This window comes from Quercus robur, chromosome 3 (genome assembly GCF_932294415.1).
Source record: "Quercus robur chromosome 3, dhQueRobu3.1, whole genome shotgun sequence".
Lineage (NCBI taxonomy): Eukaryota > Viridiplantae > Streptophyta > Magnoliopsida > Fagales > Fagaceae > Quercus > Quercus robur.
In genome coordinates this window covers 25,241,481-25,255,672 of record NC_065536.1, presented here as the reverse complement: position 1 = coordinate 25,255,672, position 14,192 = coordinate 25,241,481, and the positions used below count along the sequence as shown (strand labels likewise).

The 14,192-nt window shown below is 31.8% G+C and overlaps 1 protein-coding gene across 1 annotated transcript; it reads right to left on the bottom strand.

The window, feature by feature from the left end:
- Window positions 1–7,791: 7,791 nt before the first annotated feature.
- On the bottom strand, window positions 7,792–13,672 carry LOC126720072 (inositol transporter 4-like). Its single transcript, XM_050422530.1, has 5 exons — window positions 13,534–13,672; window positions 12,842–13,248; window positions 12,649–12,756; window positions 9,362–9,964; window positions 7,792–8,268 (listed from the first exon to the last, which is right to left on the bottom strand). The coding sequence occupies exons 1-5, from the start codon at window positions 13,667–13,669 to the stop codon at window positions 7,792–7,794; spliced, it is 1,731 nt and encodes a 576-aa protein (XP_050278487.1). The 5' UTR covers window positions 13,670–13,672.
- Window positions 13,673–14,192: the final 520 nt, after the last annotated feature.

The window sequence follows — 14,192 nt, the reverse complement described above, 5'->3', positions numbered from 1 at the left end:
TTTGGTAGTGAAGTGTGCATCGTAATATAATATTTATTTTATAATACCAAAAGAAGAAGATTGAATTAGATTTGTTAAAAGATAATATAATGGTTTATTATGTATTGGTCCAACTGGCCCAATTTAATTAGCATAAACTCATCTACATATAACCTAAGACCTTGTAGCATTTATATATATATATATATATACCTTATCAGGATTTTTTATACTATGCATTTCGTCGTATAGTAACAATGTAGCCGTTAAAAGCTTCCTCTATATAGGTTGAATCATGTAATCCTAGTGTATTATCTTTTTTCTCTCTTTGCTTTGACATTTATCTATATTACTATTTAAGTGGCTTCTCTTGTTTAGATCGGATTTTTTTTAATCCTAAATAGCCCTATACCCTACGTTAAGTAGGAGCAAAACTTGGTAAAAATGCTCATTTAACTTCTACATAAAACATTATCTACAAAGTAGGACCACACTCCCCGTAGTTGGTTTTCAAACTCAAATTGCTTCTTTTTCAGTTCTCCAATTCTCTCAACTCAGTGTTAATCTTCTTTTTACCATTATCATCATTTTTTCTATTTGCTATTGCTTCAATTCTCAGTACATTGGTCTTTTCTATACTGTTTCAAAACGTTCAAACACCACACCGTTTAATAGTTTCTTGATATAAAAAAAACCAACCAGTTAAAAACTTAATATATGGAAAGGCTTGAGATTCAGAGGTAGAGAGGGAGAGAGACAGAGTTCGTAAGCCACACCAAGGCCGACCAGCATCAACTATTCCCTCGGCATACTTAGACCACCAGAACCGCAAGGACATAGAGATACAATCCGTAAGGTGCATCGTTACCATAAGATCTTCGAAACTACCATGGTTAAAGTTTTTTTTTGTTTGTTTGTTTTGTTTTGTTTTGTTTGTTTGTTTTTTGTTTTTTGTTTTTTTTCCTGAGATCTGGGAATGAATTATGACATAGTTTTAGGTAATTTGGTTGGATTGATTTATATTTAGGAATTTGGATTACATTAGGTTTTGATTTTCTATGTTGTCACCCCTAATATCTCTATTTTATTTTTTTAAGAGAGAGAGAGGGAGGTAGAGATGGAGGAGTACGAGGAGCTTGACATGGTTAACACAAAAACACCAACAATGCCAATGAAGCAGTAATGCTTTTCTTTTTTTCTTTTTTTTCTTTTATTCGATTCATTCATACCCCTTAACATCAAACTTTTTGTTTTATAAACTAATACAATCTGAACAAATTACCCAATCAAACAAAAAGATAGCATTTTGGCACAAGTACCCATTCCAAACCAAATTGGTGTATTTGTTCATAAAAATTATTTTAGAGAATAAGAATGGTTTATCTGTCTTATTATGTTGTCACTAATGTTGGTATTGCCATATTGGTACTGAGATGATATTTTAGATTGGTCTATTATTGTTGTTAACCGTCAAAATTTTGTTCATGTGGTTGTTTAGGTTTTTGTTGGTAGTAATGGTTGTAATACATGCATTTTTTTCGTTCATGCGACACCAACCTCCATGAAGCCAATTAAGTATTGTTGTTTCTCTTACACATAAACTAGATGTTTGATAAAATTCCTAAGTGATTTTTTGTTGTTATTCTAGAAGTCATAATACATGGAGATTGGTAAGGAAAAGATAAGTAAAGAATGTGATGTTGTGTTGTTGATTTAATCAGGGTGAGCTATGTTTGTTGGCCTTCTTTTCTCAATGTTTGTGGCATGTAAAAACATGATTGGCTAGGTTGCTTATGCCTCTAGACAATTAAAGAATTTTTAAAAAAAATTACCCAACTCATTATTTGGAATTGGTTGTTGTAGTTTTTGCTTCAAATCTGATGATAAAGTATTGAGTGTTAACAATGGGCATTTGGTTACAAAAAAAGGAATTGCAACTAGTTTTGAAGGCTTTTTTTTTTAAGATTACATTTGTCAGCTTACTTTGCTAATCTATGAATTGTGGATTACTTTTGATATTTAAATACCATAATATTTCAGCAAGTTAAGGTGACAAGTAGAGAATCTGTTATGCAATCACATGAGAAAATTAAGTTATTCAAGGCTTTATGCGGTACTTAACTCAATTGAGATGATTTCTTTTCAATTTGTGAATGATTAAAGTTTATGATTTACCTAAATTATAGTGTAACATACCAAGTTATTTCAGACATTTTTCTCAATCCTCTCATACTTTTATGGTCTATTTTGGAAGAGAATGATGGATGGCAAAGCTTATAAACTGAGAGGTTCACACACCGAAGAAGTCACAATATTAGGTTATGTGTCTTTAGAAAACTTTGATACTTGGTCTTACTACAGTTTGATAGCACTGCAATTTGATGGTGGGCATGATATTCTATGTTTATTTCAGACTTTTAGTTGTGCTATAAAGTAACGTGTTCCCCTTTAGTGCTCCTTTTAGGTACTATTTATCTATTTTATTATCTTATAAAAGGCGCCTTTTATGTTGTAACGTATAATAAAAAATATTTCAAAGTTATTGCTTGAATACTAAAAGAAAATGACAGTTTTATGGTTTTTAGTAATTTTGTTTACCAAGTCAATGGCATTAAGTTTTGTGATAGGTGATCTGGAAGATTAGCAAAAGGTATCCATTCATGATTAGAGAATAACTAGAGAATAACTACTAGAGGCACAATTGCAATTTGATTTTGCATACCAACTTGGAGTCTTATTAAGTATCTCATTTAGAACCTATAGTTTATCATTATATAAGCATTATAAAAAATGTATACACACGCACACACTCCCAAAGAGATATCATCATTGTCAAAACCATCAGAACATTTCTTCTTGCATCCTCTCAATTTTACTTTTGTTTTTGTTTTGTTTTTCCAAGATTGAGAAAATCTTATTAGCTCCAGGAAATTTTTGCAGCTTAAACCCATTGGTCAAGAAAAGTAATACTTATTTAAGTTTTAATTTGAAGAATAAATATATTGAAATGGGGTTGATGTTCATCCTAGATAGATTTTTTTTGGAAAATTTCATTGATAATTGAGAAGTTGTTTCTAATGCATATTTGTATAATACAATTGGTTAGGTAGATTAGGTAATAATTATTATGAGTTATCTAAAAATTACCATAATGATCATTATTGCTTAGAAGTTAAATCAATATCTAATATACATTTTAGTTGATTTAAGAATCATCAAGATCTATTATTGCTTAAATTCTGTGAATTTTTTTATGCTTTTTTATAGTGCCATTTGTATGGATAATTCAATTTTATACCAATCTTCAAGCCTACATTATCATAATTCTTAGTTGTTTAAGGATAGCAACATATTGCTGATTTATTCAAAAATTGGCATGCATGAATTACGTTAGACAAGTGTTAGATTTAACTAATGATTAGGTCAATTAGGAATAACACCAAAGCTCTAGATGGAGTAAGAGTTGATACTCACACTTGGTGAATATCAATCATTAGTCAAATTCTTCTTATATGTGTGTGTTACATTGGTATCTCAATTTTTTTATAGCATTAACATGCTTATAGCAGAGTTATTTTTGGGTTTGATTTACTTAAAAGATATGTAACTATAAATTGCTCTCTTAGAAGAAGAAGGATTTCAAATGGGTGTTATGCATGTGGCTGAATAAGCAAGGATACAAGGAGGAAAGCTTTTTAAGACAAATAGCTCAAACTCAACAACAAAAATAAGATGGAATCTAGAATCTAGCCTTTTGTTTAGGGTACTTTCGGTATATATATTTTTCGTTAACATTCATTCTTTGATTCTTATTTCATGAAGTCCTTATATCTCTCATTCTCTTTAGTGAATGTGATGTACTTTTTGTAAAGATTGAATGCTGGTGTTTTCTTTTGGAATGTTTGCCTCTTTGTAGCCCCACTTTATATATGTTTTTTTATTCTTTTTTTTTTTTTCTCAATATTATTAGTACTACACATTTTTATATACATTTTTTTATAATTGTTTTATGTGGTAGATTGTAAATGGTGGAAAAAAAAAATAGTGATCTATGTGATAATAATAGATAGTTAATCACAATTTGTCACGTAGGACAATTGTGAGAATAGACTACCAATCATAATATGCCATATAGGACAATTGTGGAAAAATGTGTGGTACATCATTATTGTTATTATTTTTTGTTGAAAATATTCTTTTTCCTTTTCTCAATTCTCAGTACAATTTCTTCTCTTCCCTTAGATTACTTCCCATAGGTTCATGGAAAATTCTATTGGAAAGCAATTAGAGTAGGCAACACAAAACAATGCTCCACCAACTTCTCTACCATAACCCGCATAGTTTTTAAATTATAGCATTATAAGATTTGCTTAGAGGATTTTTTTATCTCTCCTTAAAGGTTAATACTGAATTATAGCATTATCTTCCAATTATCAAAACATTGATCACTGCATTAACAAAATTGCCAAAAAATGATGATAATTACGGAATATTAGTTTCTGAGCACAAGTTCACGCGTGTGCTTAGAGGTTTTTTTTTTTTTTGGTTAAAGCTTAATAATTTGAATTCATTATAATTTGCGATTACTACATTTTCCAATCACAAAATACATAAGGAAGTGATGAGTGTTATGCGTTTGTAGTTTGTACCAAAGGATAATAATTTTAATATTTGGTACAAACCCACAAACGCAAACGCATAACACTCATCACACCCCTAGGTATATTTTGAGATTGGAAAATATAGTAATCTCAAATTATTAAGTTTTGCAAAAAAATAGAAGAGTCTCTGAACACACACGTGAGTACGTGCTCAGAGGCTAGTTTAATTTGTTTACTCCTCTAATTTCAACAAGATTAAAACCCTCGATTAGTTACACTACTGAACCACTAAGAACTTGTAATCTAAAATAATCTCAAATTTAAATAATTACTCTCAATTACTGGCCAAGAGGTGTTAATTCCGCAGTTTAAAATAAACTAACACTAGATTTTTTTTTTTTTTTTTTTTTTAAAATTAAGACCAACACTAGATTTGAAGTTCTAAGGTCATACTTAAAAAAAAAAAAAAAAGGGTTTGGCGTACATTTAATACTTTCTTAATTGGAATCTCTTTTTGTTTTAAAAAGAAACTATCACATCATTCACTAAATAAATAAAAAGTGAAGATTAAAACTCATTACTACTTGCCATTGTTTTTTAAAATAAAAAAAGATATTTAGTTAAAAAATGTACTAAAGATAAGCCAAACCCAAAAAGAATACACAACTCCACTTCTCTTAACATTTTCAGTAATGGTTACTACTATTTTCATTGTTCCCTATGTTTATGCTAGGAAATTACTACCTTAAAGAAAACTTACTAAAAGTGTTTTACGAATTTTCATCAGTTTATTACAACCTGCAGATTCTCCAAATGAGTATGACTGTATGAGACAAATGATTTTAATTGTGTGTTTAGTGGATCTAACAAATTATTCTCAAATAAGGATGTGATTTCAAAATTTTCAAAAATTGGGTGTTCACTATGCATATATCATTATTATTTTTTTCCTGAGAAACACAAATATCATTATAATTAAGGCTAATTGCAACTTATCCACCTGTGGTTTGGTCAAAATTTAAGTTACCTTCCCGTGGTTTAAAATTTGACGCTTTACCCACTTGAGGTTAGCTTAGTTAAGGTTCCATAATCCACTTCTGTTAAAAATAGGGCTAAATATGTAATTTTGCTCCTATTTTATATCTCTCTCCTCCCAAAACATAGAAACCATAGTATCTTTTTGTATATAGGAATTTTAAAACATTTTCATTACTCATTAGTATTTAGGGTATCCTGAAATGAATTACCTGACTCTGCATCTTGGTTCTTATGTAATTTTATCTTTTTGAATCTTGGGTTGCTTCGTGATTTGCCAAAACTAATATTATCTACTCACTCAAAAAAAAAAAAAAAAAAAAGAAAAAAAAGAAGAAGAAGTTAATCTTATCTTATCCACAAGCCAAGGTGGTTAGAATTTCTTCTTTTCTTTTCTTTTCTTTTTTTTTTTTTTTTATAATTTTTTTAATTCAGTTATAAAAAGTTGATGCTCTCTGTTGGCATCACCTACTTTTTGGAGTCAAGCATGAATATTGTGGTGAGAAAGGAAGAAGACCCATTCCGAAGTTAGGCTAGGCCCAATGGAAGGTGACCTAGCTAGGAAATGTGGTCCAAAAGCTAAACTCCACTATCTCTACCAAGGACACGAAGTAACTCAAGGATGGACGTGTTGCTGAGCACCAAACTAGTGTTTGGCACTAGTGCTATGGACACAGGGATGGACATAGGGAGCCACTTAAGCCCTAAAGATGGTAGGGTCTACACATGTGCGAAATATTCTGCTATCATGAGGGTTCCACTAAGAGGAGAATATAAAAGGGGGAAAGGACTACAATTTTAGGGGTTTTGGCAAAATTTGAGTTAGTGAGACACGAGAGTAATGCGAGAATACAATTTTGGGGACAAAGGTCTTACTTGGATCTCAGAAGGGAAACTGCCAATTGGGTGCATCCTCAGCCAGACTTAAATCTAAAAAGTCCAACGACAAATTAGTACTAAGGCATGATCTATAATAGCATAAACCACTTTTTGGATCTCCTATTGTGGGCCAATAACCTTACCCAGGATACAAATACATTGGGGCCTTGAGCCCAACTAGCCCAAGGTTGTTGGGTAAGAGGGTACCACAAATATTATTTAGATGTCTCAACTTCAACAAAAACTTATATTAATGATAGAGTCAATTTCTAAAAATAAATAATAAACTTAATCTTTTTTTTTCTCCAATGCTTCTCTTTTTTTGATTGTAAACTGATCAATGCTTCTCTTTTTGTTTATATGATGCTAACCTCGTTAATGCGCAATCCTTCCATAGGTCCCTCCTAGAGTCCCATTTTTATTTTTTCTTTTTCTTTTTCCTTTTGGATTATTTAATGGAAACATTGCTCCAACCCACGTTTCCCTATTGAGAAGTTCTGCATTTATAATATTTTCACAACAAATCATAAGTGATTATTGGTTAGTAATTATTAATTTTAATTTAAACTTACAATTAAAGTTACGTTTTTGTCTCACTAATAATAACCTGTAACAATCTATTACTTAAAATTTGCTACGGAAATATTATAGACATAGCATTTCTTCTCTTTCAAATACACCAAATTCAGATCTAACCGGAGTTCCATGTTCTAGTCCTTCCATCTTTTCACTCCTTTCCAATAGCCAAGTTCCTGTCGTGTATTCATTGGGTATTAAATTAAGGTGTTGTTATGAGTAAAATTGAAGATCATATTAGTTTAAGGGATTAATATTCTCTAGATTTTTTAGGGTAACTACTTACTGGTTTGCAAAATTCCTAAAATTCTAATAATTTATTTTGAATCAAGTTTATCGAATTCTCAACAATTTAAATAGAGACCAAAATAATGATATCCAATGTTTTTAAATATTAATAAAAGGTTAAAATCTAATCCACTCTTTTAAAATAAATGGATAAAATTTTAATTGAAACTATCTTAAGAATTTTGAAGAATTCTTTTTTTTTTAGAAACATGTTATATTGCAGCAGCCCAATACAGGATTTTAATATAATCATAACCATGGATAAAACAAATATTTTAAATACTCCATAAAATATGAAAATACGTAGTGTCATGTATATATTTACAACCAACCGTCAAATAAACACAGTTTCCTTATGGAGAATTAGTCATCACACAAAATCTTTCTCCAAAAAAAATAGTTATCATCTCACAAATTTGTGAATTGATGACCTTTATTTTGCAGGTTTAGCATCATCATCATCAATTTGCTTAAGTGGCCATGGTCTGAAACCTTTGCGTAGAACCTTCTCAATCTCTTCAAGGGACACACCTTTGGTTTCAGGAACCAGAAAGTAGATAATTACAAATCCAATGGCCGAAAAACCAGAATACAAAATAAACGTGCCCCATGAACCAAGATTCTCTGTGAGTGTCAAGAAGGTCATGCTGACAACCAAGTTGGCCGACCAGTTTGACATAGCCGCGACTCCTCCTCCAAATCCTCTGAACCTGAGCGGGTATATCTCCGCATTGACTATCCACGGGGCGGTTCCCATTCCCGGAGAGTAAACAATGATGTAGAATGCTAGTAGTATCACGGCGAGTAACCCTAATTTGCTAGGGCAACCCTTGTCGTACCAGACACGATGTTCATTTTTACACATTTTTCCTACATCCTTTTCATTATCCAAGCAAGCTCCTGGATCAAACTAGTTGCAGACAAGAGAGAGAGAGAGAGAGAGAGAAGTCAATACATGAAGGTCATGAAGCACATTGTATAAGGGTACGAGTAGCTATGAATTTGTAGATTAATCTTACAAATTAATGTGTTAAATTTTATAAAAACAAAAAGACTAGTTCAAAATTTGATTTATTATTTTGGAGAAGCATTGACAACTAAGATAACCAAATATGGAAAATTGTCTGCACAGTCTTATATTAGTGTTCTTAGAAGTAAGATGATCTACCCACCAGCACCTTTAGTGCAATGGTCACTCTACAAGTATAAATGCTTGTGGAGTGTGAAGGACAAGGGTCGGGGTTTAAGTCCAAGAGGGAGTTTAACACATATATATATATATACTTAGATTAAGATAGAGTAGAAATTCTATTTTGTATAAAAATAAAAAATAAGTAAAAGAAGTAAGATGATCTATATATATATATATATATATATTTTTTTTTTTTCTGATAATTTATATTAGTCTTTATATTAATGTGCTTAGAAGTTAGATGATTTATTATGTGAGTGTTTGATAATTTAACTTCGAAAAAAATTTGATCTATTTATTTGACAAATAATAACTTTTTTTTTTCTAAAATTATTTTGGATATATTGCCTGTTTGATATATATATTTTTTAAATTCTGAAAATAGAATAATGGTAAGAAATTGTACATAAAAAAATGCAATTTAAAAAAATTACAATTTGATAATGTAGGCTATGATTTAAAGTTTTAAACCACCCTCCAATCAAGACTTAAAACACTTTCTTGGTAAACAACATTGCACGACAAATGACAAGAAGTTTTTAGTTTTATCATATCTTGTATTGGCAAAAATTCGTGCATGTATAAGGCACTAGATTTCCTCGTTTCATTAGGTCATAGGAAAATAATGATACTCATAAAAACCACATATCTAGATAATAAAACGAGTAATAGCCTTCTATGGTTAAAACAAATTGTTGTGACACCAATGACATTCATTATCATGTTAATTTGTAAGTGTACATTAACAAAATTTGTGATAACTTAAGCATTTTCTAAATAGTGTTATAATAGTGAGAGCAAGAAATCTGACCTCGTCACTTGCTGCACAGAAGCCACATTTTTGTTTCAAACAGCCCATGCAATTCCAGCTGGAAGAATCAGGGTTTGAAGTGTATTTTTCGCATATGGTGTTGTTGCCAAAATTGGTTGACTCAAAGCTGTTGATGTGTGGTGCATTTTGAGAAGAGACATAAAACACTACACCTAACGAAAGAAGGCCAACGACAATGAGGACTAGAGAAACAAGCATCAATCTTCTCCTCCCAAATCGATCAACAACTAGCAAGCTGATGAACGAACCCAATGTATTCAACCCGGTAGTAACAAGAGACAGTCCCATAGCCACAGTCTTTGAAGCATAACCAGCAAGTTGCATGATAGTTGGAGCGTAATACATCACTGAATTGATACCAACAAATTGCTGGACAACTTGGACAGCGACGCCAGCGGCTAAGGCTCTTCTTACTTCGGGGTGTTGCATGGCGCTACGGAATTTCGTGATCAAATTATTCCCTATAGCAGCTTCATTAGCTTCATCTTCCTCAATTGACTGCTTCAAGAGCTGTAACTGTTCTCCAACCTCATCAGCTGGATAAATCGTTTTCAGACCTTCTGTGGCTTTTTCTATTTGGTTCTGTTAAAATGAAAGTAAAACAAAAGAAATTTAAAACTAATGAATAATGATTCATGAGTTTGTAATCAAAACTAAATAAAAGAAGTCAAATTGTTACTATATTCGGTCAGCATATTATGTAATCTCACAGGAATGGTCAGAATTTACTTCTTCTAATTCTAACTTCGGCTAGTTTTATTTTATGCAACTAATGAATTTTATATACCTTCAATTAAGCTATGGTATACAATCATGTACATTCATCTAATTACATTTTATGAGTATATAATATACGTTCAGTTTTGTGATTCATGTAGAGTACAAGTTGTGCTATGTATTGACTCAAAGTTTTTCTGTGACAAAGGAACTCCTAGGAGACTAAATATGAACCCAAAATATTTGTGTATGGAATCATTTAGAGCAAGGATCAGTAAGATAAAAAAATAAAAAAATCTAGATCAAACCTAGAAATATTCACTATAAGTGATATAAATTAGGGAGATTAGAGAGAAGATGGTCTGAGAAAGGAGGATTTTCTAAACAGAAAAAAATTTCATTAGGATTTGGCTGTCACAACATACACCTATAAAAGAGAACAATATAATGACTAATTTAGATAGAATTGGACTTGTTTATACTGTATGTGAATAAATAATAATCAAGGTGCTAAAATTGTAAACTATTTATGTGAATAAATAATTAACAAAATCATAAAAATTAACAATGAACTAGATTGCTGGTTAACATTTTGCAATGAACCCAAAATTTGGGCCCCTTCGACCAAGTAGAAAGCCACACAATCATACCTACATTCAATCAGCATAATCCTACTACATTTTATTTAAAAAAAAAAAAAAAAAAAAAAAAAAAAAAAAAAAAAAAAACCCAATGTTACACTCAATCAGAAATCAACTAAAATTCAAGTCAATCTATCTTTAACCTATTATATTGACAGGGGCAGAGCCACGTAGTGGCTTGGGTGTTGGGGGGGGGGGGGGGCTGCAAATTTTATTTTGTTTTATTTTATTTTTCCATTAGACTATGAAGAAAAAATAAATGGCCCCCCCAACATTGAACAGCTGGCCCCCCTACCCACTTCTCAACTATTCTCCCAGCCCAGCCCCAGCTTTAGTTTTAGGTACTCCAAATAAAACAAAAAGCTGTTGGCCCACTTCATTTAAATTCTCTAAGTCCAAAATAACAACAAAATTACACTTTCTCTCCCTCTCTAAAAACCCACCCTAACCCACGGAATCCCTTATCCCTTTTTACTTCTTATTCTTTTTTTTGGGGCTTCTTTGATACACTTTCAGCACTGGTACTGCTGCCTATCAGCCCCCAAAACTCCAGACTCTGTCCTCACAGTCAAAAAAATAAAATAAAAAAATTGACCAATTTTTTCTTTCTTCATCAGCTAGTTCAGCTTTAGTTTTGAAACTTGGTTGTTTTGTGTTCTTTGATACACTTTCAGCATTGGTACCGCTATCTACTAGCCCCCAAAACTCCAGTTCTTTGTCCTCATAGTCCCGAAAAAAAAAAAAAAAAAAAAAAAAAAAAATTCTGAACAATTTTTTCTTTCTTCATCAGCAGATTCAGCTTTAGTTTTGGAACTTGGTGACTGCCTAGTGAGTTTTCTTCTCTTTCTTAAGCATTAAACATTCATGATTCATCTCTTTTTAGTGTCTTTTTTTTTTTTTTAATTTTCTCAACTATCTACACCTAAATATTCACATGCTCTTTATATTTTCATAGATTTTTAGAGAAATACGTGATTGAAGGCATGGGGAGATTGTTTGGGATGAGTCTTGAAGGGAAGATCTTTTGGAGGCAGAGGCAGTAGACATTACCACACGGGTGACCCATCTTTGCACTTTGTGAAGACAAAGTTTCTAAGGTAAAATTGTTTTGATTTATTACTTATTTTTTATTAGTTAGATATCATGTTGCTGTGGATGAAGCTGTGGGTGATGTTAAATTGTTTGATTTATGTTGTGTACCAATACTTGTGTGTTTAATTTTTGTTTTTGTTTGAGGGGTTATTATTAATTAAAGTCGTATTAAAAATGGGTTGACTATTTAAATTATAGTGGAAATTTTGTTTTTTCTTAAGTATGAATAACATTCATATAACTAAGTAAAAATTTCTAATTAAAATTTTATTTTTTAAAGTTCTTTTCAGGTTAATTTTTGAGTCATATTTTTAAAACTAAAAGAATTATGAGCAAACGAAAAACAATTGATGCATTCTTTTAAAAAAAAAGATGTTAGCAATTCAAAAATCAGGACATCTGTGGCTGTAGAAACAAATGTTGATATTTCAATACCTGATGAACACCCCTCCAAATGTTTAAGAATTCAATCTGAAGAGATAGATCGTGATCTAGGATCACGTAAACAAATATGTGAATTCCCTATCAACAAACAAAATAAAATCCGACGAGTTTATCTCAAAGAAGATCCATATCAACCTAGAAATATAGACTATCCATATAGTAATGATACTCATCGTCGTTGATTTCAACCTTCGAATTGGCCCCCCCACGTACTAATTCCTGGCTACGCCCCTATATATAGACATTCTAAAGAGCTATGAATTTTAAAATGATCCCATATATGTTAAATCAGAATTGGAACCATGGAATTATACAAGAATACTTTTAATCTATTAAACTATGGATATAAAAGTTACATATAAATTATCTCACATTCTTGTATAGCCAACGAGGAGTTTCGGGTAGTGAAAGCATTAAGATGAATTGTACAACCGGGGGAATTCCGGCCACTCCAAGCATCCACCGCCAAGTTCCCGGAACCTGAAAAAGAATCAAAATATGAGAAAACAAAATAAAATAATTAAAAAAAAAAAAATTAAGTCAAAGTGAAGAGATTTTGAAATACCGAAGTAAAGGCTAAGTTGATACAATATGATACGAACTGTCCAAAGGTAATCAAGATGCCGTTCATGCTTATCAAAGCTCCCCGAATTCGAGTCGGGGAGGATTCAGATATGTATAATGGCGCCGTCATAGATGCCATACCGACACCCAATCCAACAAAAATCCTACCGATCACAATCACCCATGGAGCTGGTGCAACTGCCATGATCACCGCCCCTACGAAAAATAGCACATCAGCGGCTAAGATTGCCTTTTTTCGTCCCAGACTATCGTTCATCCAGGCTCCAATAGCGGCACCAAAGATGGCAGCTCCGACTGCCATACTCACAATCAACTCTTGCAGCCATGTATTTTTGTCAACTGATCTGAAATCATCACGTATATACAACATCGCTCCAGAGATCACACCTAAAAACCCAACATAAGAAAGAACATTATGACAATATGAATCACAGTGAAACTACCCGGTTTAAAATCCACAAGTCACATGACTTGCTTAAATAATACACAAAGATTGTTTTATTAATCACCACACGATGAGTTTATGGAAATTCCTTTAAACTCGTTTGGAGGAAAACTGTGTGTGCCTAACTTACCAATCAATACGTACCGTAGTCTATATATATATATATATATATATTCACAATGAAACCAAGGATGAAAAAATACAAGAGAAAAAGGGATAGGGTGTACCAGTATCATAGCCAAAGAGGAGACCACCAATACCAGCGGTCATAGCAAGTCGCAATATATGTGGAGTTTTCCATGTAGTTCGAAAAAACTCAGAGAACTCGGTCCTGCTCACAGCCACAACACCTCCTTCCACCATTTTTTGAGCAAAGATGATCCTTCTTTTTTTCTTTTTTTAATCAGAAGATCCTTCTGAATAGCCTAAAACAACATATTATTATAACAAATTAACTAGCATTCACGCAAACAAAGATATTCTACATCTAAATAACAAGAAACAAAAACGACAAGAAGCATGGGATTGTAACAAAATGAAACAAAAAATTATATGTTCGGTGAGAGAGAGGGAACTGTTGCAGAAAAATAAAAGATACAAAGAAAACCCCTTTTTTTTTATTAGGACTCAGGATTCGAAGCCAACTTCTTTCTATTAAACACAAATTTGGTTTAAATATCACTAATAAACTACTAAACGAAGAAGATAAAAAAGATTTACAAAAGATCGAAGTGCCAATTATTTCAACGAGGAAAAAAATCTAAGAAACGAAAAACCACAAAGCTCACTTATATATCCTTGTGCAGTTTTGAAGAAACAAATTTTGTCTTTAAAATTGAGTTTTCAGAAAGCATGAAAAAGTGGATGTTTGAGACGTAGCATCTTA

Excerpts from the sequence above, each read along its gene's own strand:
- LOC126720072 (XM_050422530.1), bottom strand. The coding sequence starts at position 13,669 with ATGGTGGAAGGAGGTGTTGTGGCTGTGAGCAGGACCGAGTTCTCTGAG. Across the intron at positions 9,965-12,648 it reads CTCGTTGGCTATACAAGAAT|AACCAAATAGAAAAAGCCAC; the intron begins GTGAGATAATTT and ends TCATTTTAACAG. Across the intron at positions 8,269-9,361 it reads TCTGTGCAGCAAGTGACGAG|TTTGATCCAGGAGCTTGCTT; the intron begins GTCAGATTTCTT and ends GTCTGCAACTAG.